We start from the raw sequence: 14,978 nt of genomic DNA, 5'->3' as shown, positions 1-14,978 counted from the left end.
TTTTAAAAGTTAATGAAAGTCTGATCACATTTTAGGAACCACTCAACTGTAGTACAATTTGAGTCCAGTTGGGAGTTTATCTCTGGAGAGTTTATAAGTTCTCCCGTTGTGTGAAAAGCGCCCAAAACGTTGAATTGTGGGTCAATTTGTGAGTTTACTTTATCCTTTGGTGTGAAAGACCTGTCCAAGGTGTACCTCCCTTCACTTTTTAACCAGGATCCACTGATCATGAATTGAAAAAAAGTATTTGGTTGAAAGGATAGATACATGGTTGTTCTAGCTTTTAGTAAACAAATCTTGATGTATCCTTGTGATGATAGATGGTATATTTTGGTCATGGTTCAGTTTATTTTCGTAGACACCTTTTGGTGTCCCCTGTAATTAGCACTCCAGAAAACATCAGATGTGTCAGAAAGTGTCTCTTTTCAATACGATTACAATACTCCATCAGTGGATGAGATAAGAATGTAATGACTATGACCTTTTGTTGTGATAGACTGGCAACCTGTCCTGCTCTCACCCATTGTAAGCTGAGATTGGTTCCAGTGCCCCACAACCTTGCACAGGATTAAGCAGAAGATGGAGAAGATGGACGGATGGATGACCTTCTGTACAAAAGCTTTGACGTCGACTGTACATTAAATCTGCCTAACTTTCAGACATACAATTCTGAACAAGCAGGTTTACACTTCACAGTTTGGGTTATCATATCTAAAATACTGTGGTGCTGTAAAACTGGGGATAGAAATCACAAACTACAGGCCTGTTGCTTTACTGATAGAATGTTCAAATATTCTGGAGCAGAGTGTACAAATTCGTAGAAAAATCTAAATTACTGTCTGGCCCTCAGGATCGATGCAGCTCCAACAGCACAACATTGCCACTACTAGAATCAATTGAGAAAATCATGAACACCACAGATGCTAAGCTATACACCATTGTAATATTAATGGACCTATAAACAAAACTTTCAACACAATCAATCATAACACATGGTATTAATCAATAATCTGGAATCGTATAAGATCAAGGAAATAGCTTTACACTGGGTTAAAACTTATTCAAAAAGCAGGAGTCAGTTTGTGAAGAAGGGAAACTTTACTTCTTCGGGTTTTCAGGGTCAGTACTTTGTTTTGTGTTTTTTTTAAGTTTCCGAGTCTGTGATAGGTTTGGCGTTATCTGTGCATTATGTTGTAAGGACAGTGGTGATCAAATTAATTTGTATAGAAAGACTGCCTATTTTCATGTCCCATGGACATCAGCAGGTCGGTCTATAAAGAGAAGAGTGCAGGCGAGCGGAGGAGGAAGATTGTCCACTGGAGGGTGCAGCCAAGAGAAGAACAGGAGGAACATTACATCCAAACTGTTCAGGATCGAAATTAAAAACAATAAAGCTCCCCGTCCATTAAAAAGCCCACAAATATTTGAAATAGAGTGACTTGTGAAAACAATTGTCAACAGGATTTTGTAGTTTACAGTCATTGTGTTGTAAAAATGCTGCTGTAACATGTATACTTAAAATCTGAATGAAAGGTTTCTCTGTCACTAGTGCATGTCAATTACCTTTCCGCCTTGTTTTAGAACAATGAAGAAAAATGTTGTCCAGACAACTTTTTCCCTGAACGGATTAGTGAAGGCTGTTTATACCGGAAACGATATGCAATACCTTCAAAATCATGGTAGATGAAGGCGTTGAAAAAAGTTCCCCCTGCAACTCTGTTGTACTGTAACCTCCTTAATGAAGAGAATAGTGTTTTTGTGTGGTTTATTTATTTAATTCGCTTAATTTTATTAAGGATTTTTTTAAACGTATGTTGCCATTAATATGTTTGTGTACCTAAGTGTAATTAACATGTGGTGAGGCTACTAATCCTTCCAATCCCATCCCTTGTGAGTAAAATGAATACTATACTTTTCTGAAGCAGATAATCCATCTCTCCACGTGCTTTATAAAATTTAGGGGAAGGGAGCCAAGCTGGCAATGGGCAAATGGCAGAGTGCAATGTGGAGCAAGTTCATCAAAAGGTCCATCCATCCATTTTCTCCCCCTTATCCGTTTCCGGGACAAGGGGGTGGCAGTCTGTGGACTGTCACCCAGATCACATTGCACTGATTAAGAACCTTTCCTACAGGTGGTGAGCCCACGGGAAGGTGGCGGCTGGCGTGGGACATGAACCCACTATCTTGAGATTGAGAGTCTCATGCTCTATCAACTGAGCTATCCGGGGTGGCCATCACAAGGTCAGTCACTTAAATTTACATATAGATTGACACAAAGGAGCAATTTAAAGTTACCAGTTGTTCTCATTTTATGGGCTGTGGAAGAAGTACTTTGGGGGGGGAAACCCACAAATGTACATAGAGAACATGCAACTCCACATTGGAAGGCCTCCTGGTCTAATCCAGACTCAGACTCGGGAGACTCCCACTATGAGGGGAGAGCACTAACCACTACATCCCCTGCAAACGTGCAATGTTTATGGTAATAGTTTTACTAGTGTTTGGTGTTTTGTTCTCCTTCAAAAGCATTGTTGCTGTATTTTGAAATCCAACCGGATGTCATAAGAGCCATTGAGCTTGAGCTTGGCAGGTCCCTGATACACTTTGGCCTTGTGTGCACTCGCTGCAGAGGAGCCGCGGATGAGAAGTGGAGCAACCTGTCGCTGCTCACGAGCTTATCGCAAGAATCTGCGACATTTCCTGTGAAGTTTGCAAGTTTCCAATCCAAACGACCGCCGCAGAGAGAGCCGATGGCGGTGCGCAGTATGAGCAAGATGTATGGACTGTGTTTCCACGCTGTCCGTCAGACGGCGGGACTGAATGCGTCCAGGCTGCTCCAGCGCAGATCCTTCAGAGTCACTGTGAGTTACAACTTCGTTGTTATGTTTAAGAAAACTAAACAAAACACTGAAGGTCGCGCAAAGCCGAAGAGCTCACAGAGGTTATTGGATCGAGTGGACCGCTGTTCGACCTGGCAACCTGCAAGGGCCGTCTAGGAGCAACACTAAAACATGTCACATTAGTTCGTGTAGCAGGAGGTGGTTCTGCACAAGAATTATACCTGAAAATAGATTAGAAACAGTAATGTTTACACAATCCATCAATAACGCGTTGACTTCTCCGGTTCTTGCGATAACTTGTGAGGCCGCTGGCATTGCTCACAACCTTTTAGGTGACGAAGTGATCGTTTATAAACAATTTTCCATAAGGGTAACACCAACACATATCTACACTATAATGCCTTTGTGAATGGGTTTGTTTTTTTAAGATGTATTCTAGTTCGTTCTTGAGTTTATCGTGATTGTTGTTTTGACAACAACTAGCCAGGCGGCTAAACGAGAAGATAGCTTGATGCTGATTGGCGGAGCGAAGGGGCGTGAGGCGGAAGTGTGAGTTCCTGCGTCCCTGAAACCAAGTGAGACAAGTTATCAAGTTTCACCTAACCAAATCCAATGTGCGCGAAGTGGACCACCACATCAGTTAGACTGAAACCTGATGTTTCATTTGTCCTTGTCAGAAATGTGTTATATGTATTCAGACCGTCCACTCATGCAAAGAGTGTTTGTGTCTGTGTGTGTGTTGGTAATACTGACAGCAGATTGCTGTCATATATATACAAATACTGATTTGTATATATATATATATACAAATCAGTATTTGTATATATACAAATCAGTATTTGTATATATATGACAGCAATCTGCTGTCAGTATTACCAACACAGACACACACACTCTTTGCATGAGTGGACGGTCTGAATACATATAACACATTTCTGACAAGGACAAGTTATCAAGTTTCACCTAACCAAATCCAACGTGCGCGAAGTGGACCACCACATCAGTTAGACTGAAACCTGATGTTTCATTTGTCCTTGTCAGATATGTGTTATATGTATTCAGACCGTCCATTCATCCAAAGAGTGTGTGTGTCTGTGTGTGTGTGTTGGTAATACTGACAGCAGATTGCTGTCATATATATACAAATATTGATTTGTTGCCATTTCTGTCAAATCAGCTGCCTTAGAAGTTGTAGTGTCTGGAAGGAATAATATATTCGATCATCCAAATTGTGACGGTGATAACAGAAAGGGAAAAACTCATTTTTAACGGGAAGAAACTTTCTGCTATTCGAGTCAGGGTTAGTTAGGGGATGGATGATATAAAAAGATAAGACAGACAGGCATAAATCTAATCGCTACAGACAGACAAGGGAAGGTGGCTCAGATCACGAACTTCCAATTTCACTGTCAGAGATCAAATGAAAACGTTTATGCAATGTTTAAGTATTGTGGAATTAAGAAAAATACTTATTAATTATTACCGAGTGCCCAACCCTGGTCCTCGAGGGCCCCTGTTCTGCATGTTTTAGCTCTCTCCCTGCTTCAGCAGACCTGAATCTAATGATGATGTCATCACCAAGGTTGTGAAAAAGCCCAATAACGAGCAACTGGGAGAGAGCTAAAGCATGCAGGACAGGGGCCCTAGTGGAACGAGGCTGGACACCCCTGGTCTGAATAATGGAATCAAACCTGGGCTTTATTTTTAAAGTGAGATATAAGCTCATGTATCCAATTAAACCTGCAATGGATGAGTCTCAAATTCTTGGAAATTGTGCCAGGAAGCAAAATGATAATGATGATGTCGCATTTGAAAATGTTCTCTTGAGCAGTCAGTGAACAATAGTCATGATGACATGGTCTTAAGACACACCTTTGATACTTTCCTGGTAGTATAGAACAGAACATTCAGGTTCGTGCTCCCAACTTTAAAAATATCAAATTACTTTTTGTTGATACAGCACTGTATTTTCTTGTTTTTGGTGGGAATGCAAAAAGGACAACTCGTGATCCATTGACAATATTGAAACACAATGAAGTACAAGTAGTACAGGTTGACTCTTGGTGGTAAAATGAGGAGCTCAGCCGTCCCGGAGAGACTCGATGTCGGGCCACCACTCCTCCACATTGAGAGAAGCCAGTTGAGGTGGTTCGTCTGGCTGGATGCTTCCTGGTTTAAGAGACACGTCTGGCTGGGAGGAGGCCCCGAGGTCAGCCCAGGTCCCGCTGGAGCAATCCGCCCTCTGATTGAGCTGGAGGAAGTTTCGGAGGACAGAGATGTTTAGGCATGTTTGCTCTTTACACTGTGATGAAGAAGATGAATAGATTGACAGATAAAAATAATAAGCACAATGATAACGATGACGATAATACATTCTTTTTATTGTTGCCATTCAGGACGCTCAAGCTCACCATATGGGGGAAAAATAAATGACAGTAACATGAAATATGAGCTATTAAAAATCATGTTAAAAAGTAATGTTTTAGTGATGTGACCAAGCAGTCGATGCTTTGAATGGCCGGTGAGGGGAATTCCAGGGGCGGGGGCAGAGTGGTTGGAGACTCTATTGGTCATACGGTCTGGAAGGACAATAATATTGATCGAAGAGAGGAGAAAGACGAGTCCTCCTCAGTTTGCTGCAGCCCCGTGTTGTGATCAATAAATAATCCTGGTATTCTTTCTTTCAGGCCATCCACCGGCAGCAGCCCTTCGACTCATCACTGGAGAAGCCACAGTTCCCCGGAGCCTCGGCCGAGTTCGTCGATAATCTGGAGTTTATCCAGCCTAATGTGATCTCTGGGATCCCCATATACCGGGTGATGGACAGGCAGGGCAACATCATCAACCCCTCCGAGGATCCACAGGTATGCCTGCGCTGCCTGCACTTCTGCTTATCAACAAAGCTTATTTGAACTTTTTGGTGACGGATTGTTTTTGATTTTATTTGCCATTCTCAGCTCTCCAAGGAGACAGTTTTGAACTTTTACCAGAAGATGACGATGTTGAACACAATGGACCGTATTCTGTATGAATCCCAGAGACAGGTATGTTTTTATTTATTTCCTGACGTGTTGCTGAGGCAGGTAAAGAATGATGAGGTGTGACCAATTTATTGTCTCACAGGGGAGAATCTCTTTCTACATGACCAATTATGGTGAGGAGGGGACCCATGTCGGGAGTGCTGCTGCTCTGGATCCAAGCGATCTGGTCTTCGGTCAATACAGAGAAGCTGGTAAGCATCTTCATTGCATGGGGGTTGAAACTTTTTATATTTCTACACACGGATAACAAGCTGCAATTTTCAGGAATCTGCAACCGTCTTTATCCCTCCTGTAGTGTAGCGAACTTAAATAAACAGAAACCTTTTTGAAAAGTAGGATTTACACAGAACGCTTTCTTTCAAAGGGACTTTATTCTCACAGCATGAAGTAGCGAATGTAACACACGTACACAGAGAAGAACCTTGTCCAGAACCTCTCAGGTGTCTACATCGGAGACGACTACCAGAAGATCCTTAAACTAGGGGGGTGAAAAAAAGTTGATCAGTGTGTTATTCAAAAAATGAAGGGTGCGAGCGGACTCCGTCTCCCTGATTTTTGTCAAGAGAAGTGTGAACATCTGGTTCGCTATTGACAACATTCCTCCAATTGAACCGAATGGATGGAATTTAGAGAAAAGACGGTATGTTCCAGTTAGGTGTCTTGCTCCTCCTGCCCCACATTCAGTAAATGTTGATTTGAAGGTAGTATAAATCAACTCGGAATGCCTCAGAACCTACAAAACATCTCTTACATTACTTAGATTGGTAAACAAATGGTAGAACGAGGCACATAGTCAGTTCTGACGAAGGCAAAATGGATGCGACCCCGCCAAAAAGGAGGGAGCGGTGGGAAAAGTTGAACTCTTCATTTTCTGATCCGCACTGAAACTAAAGAAGCAAAAAATAAAAATTTCAGCAAAAGAAAATGAAAATAATTACCATACTGCACTCTGAGGATGAGTGATTACATGAATGACGGCAGTTAAACGGCAACAAAAGGTCTGTGGATCTTAATTGTAGCTTCTGAACTTCATAAATGCAACAAGAAAACAGGATTTTAAAATGACATTGATCATCTGTATTATCTTCAGTTTGAATGTTGAGCATGTTTTGGTAAAAAGTGGCTGAAATGGGATATTTTGGAACATTTCAATGAAATCCTTTAAGGTTCACTAAATCAGTGAGAGCATCAATGATGGTTTGATTTGAGTTGGATAAATCAAGTTAGTAGCAAAAATTCTTGTTAACTGAACTTCATTTTGGTAAGTGGTGTGCACTCATTTGGAAACCTTTATTTGAATCAAATTACTTACAAGTCATCCAAGTTATGTTCACTTAGATGACTCTGGCCACAACTATAACAGGCTCAGTTGCAGGTCCTCCTGACAGTGCTCAGGTCATTTGAGGACACTGATTCTCTCACACCATTCAAGTTGGCGAGACACAATACCGACAACCATCGGGCACTTTGAGATTTCATTGACCTGAATTCTGAAAGCACATTATTAAATGTATTTAAACACCATTTACTCTCCCACACACATGTGTGTGATCTTCATATCAATCACATTAAGGAAAGCAAAATACATGTCGACTTTCTCACCAACGTTATTGGTAAAAAAACAAACAAAAAAAACAACCTGAGGACACGGAGGATGATTCAGTATGTTTGTTGGACAGTGTAAGATCTATTTATCTTTACTTGCAGGGCTCAAACATTAGGTAATGCTATTGTGTCTATGTACATTTAGATTATAAAAGGCCCAATGAGGAACAAATCAATCTTGGGAATGGTGGATGTTTAATGGAAAGAAAAATAAAAATGTTAATTCCAGTACTTTTTTCAATATGCAGTATTAACCTGTGTGTTGGATTAGAGTTTCTGCTTGATGTTCAAAAACACATTTACACACAGATATTAAAAGTTGTCTCAGATATTTAGACTGAAGCACTCAGTCGTCGCACTTTTCTTTTGACAATTCTGGAGCCATACAGTCAAAATAAATCCAGTAGTAATATGGTTAAAATGCTGCTTGGAGCCTGTTAACTTTACCTGCACAGGTGGGCTGGTGACGCTGATCACACAGCTGATGACTCCTGATTCAGGAAGTGGGTCATGTGGTGGTCTTACAACACACCCGTGTCGAAATGCATCGGTCAGTCATTCAGCACCTTATTCCTTCAGAGAAAATAATTAATCAGCTTTTGTGAGTGAATCAGCGTGTGTCAACTGCCAAGTACCACCATAAAACATTTATGAGCTTTAGGTTGTATAAAATACACACAACCACTTGAATTTTGAACTTTTGATTGCCAGTCAGGTGTACTATTCGATTTTTGCATGAAAATGTTGACTCCCTTTGTCAAACCTGCCTAAATTCAGGGGCTATAAACCACAAGTGTTTGATCTCAGGTCAGTGGGCACAGTAAATGATGGAAACATAGAAAATATTCTTATAAATGAATCGTGCATTTTGGAAAATGTCATTTAATACATTGATTCTTAATGCAATAAAAAGTGCAGCCTATAATCTTTGCCACAGGGACTCTCTTTAGACTAACTTTGGCAAAAGCTTGTTGCCGAGTTTCTTTTTGCCTGCATATTTTCACAAAGTGCCCCTTGCAGTTATAGGCTTGATTTTAATAGAGAGCGAGCTCACTGCACTGTGCTGTCCAGCTCTGGGTCTCAGTGTGACGGTACATCTGATGTTTTTATGAAAAGAGTGACACTTCAAGTGAACAGATTCTGAGTCGGCGCAATTTTCCATTTATGAAAAATAAAGTTCAGTAATTCCCATGTTTCCCTGCAGGAGTGCTGATGTACCGCGGGTTTCCTCTGGACCTGTTCATGGCTCAGTGTTACGCCAATGCCGACGACCTCGGGAAGGGCCGGCAGATGCCTGTTCACTACGGCTCCAAAGATCTGAACTTCATCACCATCTCGTCTCCTCTGGCGACACAGATTCCTCAAGGTGAGCTGGCTGCATGGCTGCAAGGCGCCGGGAGCCGCTGCTGCAGCCACAGTTGATGTGATAATGTCTTGCTGCAGCTGCTGGAGCTGCGTACGCCGTGAAGAGGGAAAACGCCAACCGTGCCGTGATCTGTTACTTCGGAGAGGGGGCGGCCAGCGAGGGGGACGCGCACGCCGGCTTTAACTTCTCAGCCACGCTCGAGTGCCCGCTGATATTCTTCTGTCGCAACAACGGCTACGCCATCTCCACCCCGACCAACGAGCAGTACAGAGGAGACGGCATCGGTGAGGTTTTCTGCCTCGTCCTGTCCAGCGTGTGCTTTCGTACTCCTACATTTCATTATTAACTACTCCTCTTTCCAACAGCTGCACGTGGTCCGGGTTATGGCATGCTGTCGATCCGCGTCGACGGCAACGATGTGTTTGCGGTGTACAACGCCACAAAGGAAGCAAGACGCAGAGCTGTGGCTGAAAACCAGCCGTTCCTCATCGAGGCGATGACCTACAGGTCTGCTCATCATTTAAATAGGCTGGAAATACACATCAGAGTGCAGAGGTTATAATTCGATATGTCATGTTGGTTGGGGAAAAAAATTTATTTTGATTTTAGGCAAAACCTCCCGTTTTTGTTATAAATGAAAACCTAAAGGAAAAAACTTAAAGCTTGTGTAGTTTCTTTAAATTATGAGTAAAAAAAAAAAAAAAACTCTTCGGACCCTTTTTTTTTTATTTACCAGGATGGCACCACCTCAACAGTTTTCTTTGTTTTTATTAAAGAGGTGACGGTGGCCATGAGCTGGAGAAATGCTTTACCTGTTTAAATCCCATCACTGATGAGTCACAGCTGAAACAAACCAAACATGCTCTCCGCACTAAATTTGACCGTTTATAGGGCAAGTGACTATATGATTTTTTTCCCCTTACCTTTAAAACTATTTGTTATAACTTGATGGCAATCACTCTCATTACAAAACTTTTCTTCAGGATATCTAGTGAGGGTTTTAGCTCATTTCGACTTTTTTTTAAAAATTGTGAAATACATTGTCATCTCATTCAGTTACACTTTTCTGGAGATGTTTGTTCCGCTAAATTTTCAAAATCGAAAGACTTTGCGAACTCGATCGAATCTAGAAACATTGAAATACGGAGAATCGATTACAAACGAGAGCAATCAAAGGTTGTATCTATCACTGGTGGAAATCAGTCATGTAGTTTTGACGCAGTTCTTTTATAGCCTATAAAATGAAATCCGGATGCAGATCACTTTCAAAGTGTAACGGAATTTTCCTTGGCTTAATATTCATCCATGGTGAAAAGTTCGACAAAATCCATGCAGCATTTTTGACGTAATCTTGCTAACAGACAAACAAATATACCCCCAATGGTTTTATTACGTCCTTGGTGAATATCATTCTTTTAAATCCCATCCATGAGCTTCTGTCTAGTTTCAACCCATTTAGGAAAAAGACCATTTAAAGAAGAGATGCGTGATTGAAACACCTGGTTCTCTCTCTTCAGAATCGGCCATCACAGCACGAGTGACGACAGCTCAGCCTACCGCTCGGTGGACGAGGTGAACTACTGGGACAAGCAGGACCATCCAATCTCCAGGCTGAGGCACTACATGACGGCCCGCGGCTGGTGGAGCGAGGACGACGAGAGGACCTGGCGGAAGCAGTCGCGCAAGATGGTGATGGAGGCGTTCGAGAAGGCCGAGAGACGTCTGAAGCCCAATCTCGAACTGATGTTTACCGACGTGTACGAGGAGATGACGCCCAACCTGAACAAGCAGAGGGAGGCCCTGTGGAGGCACGTGCAGCAGTACAAGGAGCACTACCCGCTCGACCTGTACGACAAAAAAACGGGGTTGTGATTCGGTGAATGAGGATTGAGACCGAAATACACTTGCACAAGTTTTACTGTGGTCATAGAGTAGTTTCGATATCGTATTTCTTTCTGGACAGCGAGAGAGTAGATGAGATGCGTGACAAGTACTTTGAAAAAAAAAAAAAAAAAACCCGTCATGCCACTGGATTTGGTGCCTTAAGTTTAAACGTATGTCTGTCATAAAAAAAACCCAGAGTGAATGAAAGCTAAAACCACACATTCGTTTCACTTTAATTCCAGGATCTTTTTTACCATTAGTCTTTTTTTAAAAGCACAGAAAGACAGTTCAAGCGATCTGAGTCAGTTATGCAAATCTAGCAATAAATAGGTTTTTTTTTCTGGTGGTTGGTTCTTTCTCCTGCAGTTATCCTTTTCACCGATGACGGTATTGAACAGGTTCTCGTGTTTGGTATACGCACCCAGATTTTAGATGGGTAGGTATACGTTAAGTTGTTACACATCGCAGCACTGTACACCCACTTCGCTGTATGATTGGTGTTTTTTGTGTGGAAAATAAACTCTGGAATGTTCATAGTGTTACTCCTTTTATTTCAAAACCAAGTTACATTGGAAAAGTAACTTAATCAATACCAGACTTGCCCTGAGACTAAATTCTAGATGCTCAATCTGCTCATCAGAAATGGTCAATTCAAGTAAAAGGAATTGTTTCATGAAGGAGAAACCAAGGAGCTTATAGAAAGTCTGTTTAGTTCATGCACTTCAACACGTCAGAAAGGGGCTCTGAATTCCCCTCCACAGCTTCTTTATCTGCTTCGGCGTGCGCTGGTGAACCAGCATAAGACGTTTATGTATACACAGATTCTCCCGATCTGTGTCCTTCACGTCAAAGGTCTGAAATCCTCCGTGTGCCTGTGGAAATACGTCGAGGGCCTTAAAACACATCCCCACGTAGACGTCGTCGATGGGGAAGAAAGGGATGATGGGTGAGAGTGAAAGTAGAGGCTGTAGCAAAGCGCCAGAGAAAATGAAGCCTCCGCCCCCGGCATACCCGGGGTACTGGCCATCGAAGAAGCTGACAGGAATGTAGTATTTGCTTTTGGAGTCCCTGAGAGGACTCGCCGACGTTATAACGTGTCCGACATACAGCTGGGAGGCTTTGGAGGAATCCACAGACTGCAGGTAGCTGAGCACCAACGGTGTGTTGACAAACACGTCGTCGTCCCCACTGAAGACGAAGGAGACGTGCGGGCAGCTCTTCTGCGCCCACTCCAGGAACGTGTTCATTTTGAGTGTCAGGTTCAGGAAGGATTCGTAGAAGTCCCACTGCAGGAGGTCACCGGAGTGCTGGGCTTCGGCTTTCAGCAGCAGGGTGAGGTCCGGGTCGTCTGGCGTGGAGCTGCCCAGCAGGAACACCGTGCGCACTCTCGCTCCGCCCGCATACACCCGCTCTTGTCCCCACGTCTCCCGCACCGCCTGCCTCCGGGCAAAGTTCTCAGGAGTAGACTTGATGGCAAAAAGCAGGAAGGCCTGGTCGCTCCCCTCAGTGTCGGACTCGCACTTTCTGGGCTGTTCGATCAGGGCCGGAGGAGACCTGCAGCTCATGCCATCCAAAAACGTCTGAAACAAGACGGGGTAGGAGGCGAAGTCGTGCACGTTGGTGTGCAGAAGCTCACGAGTCATCTCTGTGCAGCGGGACCAGGGTGCCGCCCGTCTGGGACCGTTTACGTCGTTCTTGAGACTCTTCAGGGCCGCGTACAGCAGCCGGTTCCAGTACGCTCCGTTCTGAGGGATCATCTCCTTCAGGCCCTTGAACGTCGACACATTGAGTGAAGGAGCCAGCACGCTGCGGCTCTCCCTCTCGGGTGGCTGCGTTTTCATATCGCGACCCTTCAGAAGCCCGTCGTGTCCAGGCTGGTGACCGTACGTCGCCTTCAGGTGCAGGGTGGTGTAGAAGAAGATCGAAAAGGTGGAGATGAGTAGGATCAAAGCCACGAAGTTTCGAATGCGACTCATTGGCTCAAAATGAGTGCAAAAAACCCGCGTGTGATGCTTTAAGAAATGAGTCACGCTTCGGGGGAGAGGGTACACGCCTCGGCTTCACTTAATTTTCACCAGGAGACGCACAGGATGATGTACCTGCGGACAAGAAGTGAATGAATGAACGATCTTTACTGTCAGAATACATTATACCATCAAATTCGGCAAGGATTCTCTCTCAAAGTGAAGGACTAAAACACAGTTGAAAATAAATAGAAAATAGGAAAAGAAAATAATGTTTGGAGCTTAAAACGGCTTGAACTTGAAATTATATCTGAACAAATAACTTAAGAAAATCAGATACAAATAGAAGTACATCTCAAAATTTGAATATCATGAAAATGTTCAATATTTTTTGTCACTCATGTCAGAATGTCAAACCCATATATGATATAGGCTCATGAAATATTGTTCACAACGTTGTGAAACATGTTTGAGAGAAATAGTGTGTTTTTTTTGTGTACATAGGAAAAGTGTGAGATATTTGACTTCAGCTCATGGAAAATAGGGGCGAAAAACTAACATCTTTAGTGTAGTTTATCAGGTATTTGTACTTCACTTGTGTATCTATTTTGTCTTTTTTTGTCAGAACACTTTGCATCTCCTTCCTGTATGTGGAAACAAATATTTGCACTTACATTATTGAAACTGCTCTGTCTGTTGTTTTAAACTCCTTGAGGATGATTTAAGAGTTACAGGGAAAGTTTGGAAGCAGCTGAAGGTAAAACTTCCCATTTCCATTTCAAAACTAAAATTTTTCATATTTTTTTTTAATCACTTATTAAAGTTTTTAGTGGAATCAGTGTGTTGTATAAAAACTGAAACAGGTTAGAATCATTTTCGGTGTCTTCATCAGTAATGACTAAGCGGTGTCCACACTGACAAACATTAACTTATGATTGCACAATACGACAGTGATGATTGTGAGTTCTTCCTCCCAACCAACACCAAACAAGTCATAGTGCAGCCATAAAGTTGATTATGACTGTTCGATGTTGTATTTCCCGGACCTGTTTTATAACAGCAATTCAATAAGCACTTGAACCAGACTTTATTATTTTATATCATTTGGATTAAACCATTATTAAGTCGCCCTTTGAAATACTGAGGAAGTAGAAGTTTTAACCCTGAATATCCAAGTGCATTTGATAAAGTAAAAAAAACAAAAAAACATAATTATATGCTAGTTGTGTTTGATTTAAAAAGAAAATCCCACATCTTTACCGTGTTAGAGCTTAAAATCTGTCTAAATGGACAAAAACATTCCTTTGTCCACGTTTGATAAACTACTGAGTGCAGTGTCTTCGTATACAACATGTAGTGCAGAAAAGTGACCCGAATAAGACTATCAATGGGGGAAATGAAAGTCCAGTGCAGATCACCAAATATGGTCATTGTGAGAAAGGTGAAATAATTCCTCAAATCTTACACAAACTGCATCTTTCTCAAAGCCCAGCACCAATTTAATTCACTCATCATGGCCCCTTTTAAAAAGTTACAGGGCAGAATGTGGACGTTACCGAATGTTTGCAAGGCAAAGCAATTGGCTGTGACATGTTCAACAATTTAGACTAGAGTATTAAAAAAAAAAAGAGAGTTCTCTTCTCAAAAGCATGAGGGGTTACGGGAAGCGGTCTCGTTCATATGAGCCGCAGGTGATCCTGGAAATTAAAGCAGCCGTGCGGCCGCGGCAGCTGTCTCTGGTGTTTAATTAGGAGCAAACGCGCCTCGTATGAACAACAAGAGGAGGAAAACTCCCCCCGGGGTCATCTCTGATCAAACACAGCCACAGTAAACTGGGAACACGAGCGCGCAACACGGGGGCACTGGATGGTACGCATCCATGGGTAAACACACATTTTTATATATATATATTCTTTATATATTTTTTTACTTTCTTTATCAAATGCACTTGATATTCAGAGTATATATATAAAATGTTATATATTCAGGGTGTGTGTATATATATACACACACACCTTATTGTACCGTGCCATAGATACCATTCTATGGTTCGGTTTGTAAGGAGACAATACTCACGGGAAGAACGAGCGCACACCCAGGTGAAGTTTCCACAAGCCTTCATGTCCTCCCAGCAGGTGCGTAAAACCGCATCATTGAGCTCTGGACCCCATGCTTTCCTTTAAAGCGACCGACGCACAGGAGAGTGAGCAACCAGCTGACGATGTGAGCATCTCAGCAGCAGCACGAGGAGTAATAAGAGGAGGAGGAGCTCAGGTTC

At 42.4% G+C, this 14,978-nt stretch overlaps 2 protein-coding genes across 2 annotated transcripts; one reads left to right on the top strand and one right to left on the bottom strand.

Annotated features, from left to right (window-relative positions):
• Positions 1 to 2,567: 2,567 nt before the first annotated feature.
• bckdha (branched chain keto acid dehydrogenase E1 subunit alpha) lies at positions 2,568 to 11,268 on the top strand. Its single transcript, XM_080459468.1, has 8 exons — positions 2,568 to 2,861; positions 5,528 to 5,704; positions 5,798 to 5,884; positions 5,964 to 6,072; positions 8,691 to 8,852; positions 8,930 to 9,136; positions 9,218 to 9,359; positions 10,370 to 11,268. The coding sequence occupies exons 1-8, from the start codon at positions 2,751 to 2,753 to the stop codon at positions 10,722 to 10,724; spliced, it is 1,350 nt and encodes a 449-aa protein (XP_080315594.1). The 5' UTR covers positions 2,568 to 2,750; the 3' UTR covers positions 10,725 to 11,268.
• b3gnt2l (UDP-GlcNAc:betaGal beta-1,3-N-acetylglucosaminyltransferase 2, like) lies at positions 10,754 to 14,925 on the bottom strand. Its single transcript, XM_080459469.1, has 2 exons — positions 14,777 to 14,925; positions 10,754 to 12,835 (listed from the first exon to the last, which is right to left on the bottom strand). The coding sequence occupies exon 2, from the start codon at positions 12,710 to 12,712 to the stop codon at positions 11,459 to 11,461; it is 1,254 nt and encodes a 417-aa protein (XP_080315595.1). The 5' UTR covers positions 12,713 to 12,835; positions 14,777 to 14,925; the 3' UTR covers positions 10,754 to 11,458.
• Positions 14,926 to 14,978: the final 53 nt, after the last annotated feature.

The sequence above is a fragment of the Lipophrys pholis genome (assembly GCF_963383615.2).
Source record: "Lipophrys pholis genome assembly, chromosome: 3".
In the NCBI taxonomy this organism is placed as follows: Eukaryota; Metazoa; Chordata; class Actinopteri; order Blenniiformes; family Blenniidae; genus Lipophrys; species Lipophrys pholis.
The sequence above is the reverse complement of the archived record's forward strand: the minus strand, read 5'-3'. Positions and strand labels throughout refer to the sequence as shown.